General features: G+C 31.7%; 1 protein-coding gene across 3 annotated transcripts; it reads left to right on the top strand.

Moving 5' to 3' along the window:
- The first annotated feature begins 1,171 nt into the window (after positions 1–1,171).
- On the top strand, positions 1,172–4,856 carry Pex3 (peroxisomal biogenesis factor 3). 3 transcript variants are annotated; one of them, XM_089640010.1, is made up of 2 exons: positions 1,172–1,331; positions 2,719–4,856. In XM_089640010.1, the coding sequence occupies exon 2, from the start codon at positions 2,983–2,985 to the stop codon at positions 4,093–4,095; it is 1,113 nt and encodes a 370-aa protein (XP_089496136.1). In that variant the 5' UTR covers positions 1,172–1,331; positions 2,719–2,982; the 3' UTR covers positions 4,096–4,856. The 3 variants fall into 3 exon arrangements, with proteins under 3 accessions (XP_089496136.1, XP_089496134.1, XP_089496135.1); XM_089640008.1 differs by having other exon boundaries at positions 1,172–1,359; XM_089640009.1 differs by lacking the exon at positions 1,172–1,331 and adding an exon at positions 1,350–1,459.
- Positions 4,857–5,794: the final 938 nt, after the last annotated feature.

Below are 5,794 nucleotides of genomic sequence, written 5' to 3'. Positions count from 1 at the left end.
TCAATTTAAATAAAAAGACAAATTGGGGGATTTTCGTCACAGAGCGCGTCTAATAATAATTTTATTTGAAGCAAAATTAAAATTCTGAAAAGTGCTAAAGATAGATTATTTATAATTTCATAAATAAATGAAGCGGCTTGAAATGTCATCACATTTCTCGTAATTCCGTGAAGTATTATTATTATAGAAGAAATAATTGAAATATTTCATTTCCACGGAAATAAAAAACCTGGACACCAAAACAATATAGAATTTCACATTTATATATATAGGGCCGATTGCATCTTTCACGTAAAATAAATACATAACCTTAAAATTCTTTATGGAGCGCTCTCGAGGTGATTTTTCACAAAAATTATTGATCAATTTATGTTTATTAAAAACTTTCCCAATTTATTATAAGTCAGAATACCATTTTTACACACACTAAATGCACGGGCGTCGTAAATCCCAACCTAAAATGAGAATGAATTGTTCACATCCTCGTAGCTTCTTCGGTTAGTAGATAATATCATAATTTAACATTTGATAATTAGCAAAGAATAATTGCGTAATCCCAGTTTCCAGTGGATATCAAACCATATTAGGTAGTACGTAAAATCATGTACCACGGAAATATTTCGTTCCATGATCTCGTTTATCAAGCAATCCGAAAAAAATTTGACGTTTCTCGGAGTTGGGAATCGAGTGAATTCTGAACAATGACGTGACCGCTTTGGTTTCGAATGATTTTCTAAACCATTGTCTCACACTTTTTTTGCGTGATATTTTTTCACAGAATCGATTCCTTGTTCGATGACATTTCAAAACGATTGTCTCGAACTGTGTAATGATTTTTGACAGAATCGATTACTTGTTCGATGATGTTTTAAAACCTTTGTCTCGAACTGTGATGATTTTTGACAGAATCGATTTGTCCATGAAAATGATCGAAATATTTCGATGATCAAAAAGGTCGAGTAAATCATCGATGATTCTTCGAGTGCCCCCATAGCCCCCATAGCTAGGTTGAAGGCACAAATAAAAATAGCATTGATAAAAAAGTTGATGTACTTTTCATAAATCTTGATCTTAAAATTCCATACAAATCTTGCTTTAGAGACCTGACGTTGGCATCAAATGTCAACAAACAACGCGCAGTTTTACCAACAAATGGAAACACTTTACATTTCCGATAAAATTGACAAGGGTCAAAGGCGAAAAGAGCGGAGACATCGGCAAATAAGTTGAAATGAAGTTGAACTTTAGCACGATTTTAGCGCTCTGTTTCCCGATTGTAAATTATTATAGTACACGCCCAATTTTAATTGTGATATATGCTTCGACGAAGTGTTAGTACTCTAATAAAGATTTGCCAAGGTACGCGTCTTATTTTGCTATAATACTAAGTTTATCGTGACAGATAATGTAAATCTCAATGTTATCGAAGATTATCAACGACGAATAACGACATAAGCATGTAACTATTTCAGATAATAATCACGTTTTCGCCGTGCTGTTTACTAATGTGAAAATGATCTACTTTATTCTCTAAAACATTTAAAATCTGTTGATTAAATTATCATCATTGATTTATTTTATACGTTCGTGTTGAAATATTTATATCGACTTAAATAAGGTTTTTCTACTAGTTTTCGGGTGAAGAAGATGAATTTATTATTTATTTGAAAAAAAAATTCTACTCATGGAAAAATATTTATGTATGGGAAAAAAAACAATATTATTTATTTATTTATTTATTCATTTATTCATTTTTTGGGAAATCAACAGTTTACATTTTTACAGATTGTACATAAGTAAAATAGCCAAAATAAAACCAATTATGGATTTCCTCCTTGTGACTTTACGTAAGACAGCATTAGAAGAAATAATTTAATTTATGAGAAATGTGAAGTTATAATTATATAAAATAAAAGAATTGTATAAAATAATAGAACAAAATAATACAACAAAAATAAAAGGGAAAAAAAAAACTAAAATTTATATAAAATAAAAGATTATCGATACATTGGTAACCATAAGAATACAAACAATATTGTGCATATAAATCATATCATAACCATAACCATAAGAAGACAATGTTGTGCATATAAATCATACCATAACAGGATTATAAATATATAAATACTAGAAACATAAACATCAGAAACATCAATTCAAGAAACATCAGTGAAATACTCTTTTAAGGTCATTTTATATTTAGTAAATTCGCAATTGAAGATGTCGATATTGAATAATATGTTATTGTAATTATTACATAGTTATGATAATCTCTATCTCGTCTGTAAATATGGTACCGTGGATCGAAAAGTTCCTCATTAAAGATTGAATTGTTAAGCCATGTTTCACTGAGACATATAATGTCATAGTTGTTTAACAATACATTTTGAAGAAAAATATATGTCTTGGTTCTGTGACCTCTTATGTTTTGATAGTATAATTCTAAAGATTCCATTGTATTAAGTATATAGTGCAGTTAATATAAAGTTGCTGGAAAGTTAGTTGATGGAAATATTGTATGTTTTTAGTTATTCTAGATCATTATAATTATTTATGCAATGGTGATTTGTGTTTTCATTAAGTTTTACATAAATTTTACAATTTTATAGCGCTTAACATCTGTTTTCCTGGCAAAATAATATCTAAAAAACGTTTAAAATATATTTTTTTAAACCTCGTAATTGAATTGAAGTAACTAATTGCCTTATTTATTTACAGGTGCAGCCACATAGTGGATAGATTCGCAGATAAAACTTTGCCACTTCTGGCTAGTTAGCTTGTATTAGGACTTTGACTTAAATCTAAAATTTAATAAAAATTATCGTTCAAGATCAATTTTTACTGATAAAGATATATGAGAACATTCAAGATGAGCAAGTATAGTATCAAATTAACGAATGTTAAGAACTTGACAGCTTACTAAGATAATAAAATATATAAAACATAAATTATCTCCGATAAAACAAATCATTGTTTCTCAAAATGTTTTCAAGCCTGAGAGATTTTTTAAACAGACATAAAAGGAAGTTTTTGGTGACAAGTATTGTGATTGGTGGAAGCGCATTAGCTATCAACTATGGCCAGAGAAAATTGCGAGAGTGGCAGGAAAGGGAAACGAGGAATTTCCTTGATATGACAAGGAAAAAACAACATTTTGAGAGTACAGAGAGGACCTGTAACCACACCATTCTCTCCCTGGCACCGGCAGTGTGTGAAGCCGTGACTAACGCTCTCGATACGCAACAAATCCTCAACCAGCTCCGCAGCAATCCTGTCAACAAAGTTGAACTTTGGGAAGAACTCAAAGTCCTCACATTCGCCAGAGTAACGTCCATGGTTTATGCATTTACAATTCTAGTAGTCACTCTTAGAATACAATTAAACATTGTTGGTGGATATCTGTACAAGGATTCAACAAATACCAATTCACAGTCTGTCATAAGCAGTGATTTGCAACAAAAATACTTGTCTCTTTGTCATTATTTTGTTAATGAAGGAGTTGAAAAATTGTGCAGACAAATAGAAAGTAAGGTCAGGTCGGTGGTTCAGTCGATTCCTCTCAAACAAAAGCTCTCACTGAAAGAAACTGAACAAGTATTCTGGTCCATTCAAACTGCCGTGTGTCTCGATAATGCCGACCCTTTGAAGCAAATGGCTTCATATCTAATTGAAGAAAGCAACACCGACGAAGAACTTCTTAAAAAATTGCTTAATGAAACTTTGGACCTTTTGGAAAGCGAAGATGTGGGAACATTGAGCACCTCCAGCGTCAGCCGAGGGCTGGCACTTCTAGTGGATCAGATAGCCGAGTTCTACGGCCCCATTACTCCTCCTAATGGAAAACTCTCCATTGTAGAGTTGAACTCTCAGCAAGGAACCTCAAACGGATCAGTCAGCAAGTCGCAGTTGAATTTCGTTAACGTAAACAATATTGAATTGCCGCTTGCTAAATTGATTCCTATAATCAATGGATTAGTATCGCAGCCTCTCGGGCGAGGACTCACCGGGGTTCCCGATGTGACGATGCAGCAACTCATTCTAAATGACAAATTAAAAGTGCTTGGTGCCAATATTTACGAATCGTTTAGTTGTTAGTTCTATCGTGTAATTTCAAATCAGTAATGGCTTACTGTTAAGTGTTTTATGAAAATACAGTGGAGTCACTATATCTGAACAATTAAAAACCGAGTCTGTTTTTTGTTGAAGTTTTCCGGGACCTTTTAATGTACATGCTAAATAGTCAAATATCTTTGAAATTGGATACTGTTGATTTTACCAATGTTATATTCTCTCTCTAACTTCGTACAAATCTCTCCACTTTCAAAAATTACACTTTTTGGGTCCAACCAGATGGTTCGGTACTGGAGGTTCGGTTTATAGTGGGCTTAGATTACAGAGACTGTACTGTACCATGTTAAGGGTATTATTTTTAGTGAGCATTTACTTTTTATGTTTCTGATAATTTTGGCTGTGCTGTTAAATTTTCTCGTGTGACATTTTATAATAGAAAAAACTGCCCTATTTTGGGTATGCATTACCCTGGAGGTTTATGTTTCTCAATTATTTTAAATGGGTTGTATTATGTGGCATATTTGAAAACTACATAGTTCTAAGTGAGGTAAAAGAATAGGTGTATTAAAAATATAATTTTATAAAATTGTCACATTTGAGGTTTTAACAGCTCAGTGAAAGAATGTTAATCGGAGGAAAATTGTATCTAACAAAGGGAATAATAAAAGTGATTATTTTACTAAACAAATCGATATTTTAATACATTGTATCATTTTCTTCTGATGACATCTCTTACTTAACTTTAAACTTTAAATACAGGTGTGGCGAAACTATGCATACATTAATTAGTTCCTCATTTTTCAATTTTAATTTATTGATTTTTTACAACATGAAAATGACTATGAAGAAATCAATGACCTTAATCCTTTCCCCACACACTTACTTTTCTTCAGCACACTAAGTATTCTATTAAAGGTCATCAATAATAATTTTGTACTAACTTAATGTAGTAAGATTAAGAATGTGACAGTTGGATGGTTTGTATGAGTCTATTTTTATTTGTTTATGCTGTGATTCTCCATACATTGTGACTATAGAGTAAATATTTCAGTGTAGCAAATGTAAAAGTATTCAACGTGATGTCACTCCTTTTTTTCTGTCATCCTATTTGTGTTTTCTTTGAGCATTCAAAAATATGTCTTGTATTTGGAGGTCATCTTCACACTCAAATACCAATCACAATGTTTGTAGACTTGGGTTAAACATTGCACATAATCTGTAAACATGAATAGATAATTTTTTCCACAATGTTTTGTCTCTGAATTAATTAACTTTAATATTGCCTAATTTGATTTTTAGTTGGCAGATTGCATAATTTCTACTCATTTTATTTTTCTATCATTTCCTAGTTGGGTTGGGAACTGGCCGTTCGGGGCCTATCTCATTGGCAGTTCAATCGGAGATTAAAAAAGGGAGAACAAAAATCCTACGTTGGTCTCTTCCATATTACGCATTATATTTTTCTCCCCATTTCATCACATCCCTGCACCAGAGATTAGCGACCCAGCAAAAAGATACAATAATTCGTTGATTCTTTAAAACACCTGTGGCAAAAGAATATAATATATATTTCGTAGGTTACAAAAAATAGTTTTAAATACGAAAATCACAATTTACACACTTTAAAAAAATAATATCTTCAGTAATTTACTTTACATTTCCTTACAAATTTTGTGTTAACAAATATCATAGATGCTACGCACTCAGACAGTTAGTAGATTCC

Source organism: Hesperophylax consimilis, chromosome 15 (assembly GCF_061612785.1).
Source record: "Hesperophylax consimilis isolate HC1 chromosome 15, BYU_Hcon_1.0, whole genome shotgun sequence".
Taxonomy (NCBI): Eukaryota; Metazoa; Arthropoda; class Insecta; order Trichoptera; family Limnephilidae; genus Hesperophylax; species Hesperophylax consimilis.
Note: the sequence above shows the minus strand (reverse complement) of the source record. Positions and strands in the feature narration are given on the sequence as shown.

Coding starts and splice junctions, on each gene's coding strand:
- Pex3 (XM_089640010.1), top strand. CDS start 2,983: ATGTTTTCAAGCCTGAGAGATTTTTTAAACAGACATAAAAGGAAGTTT.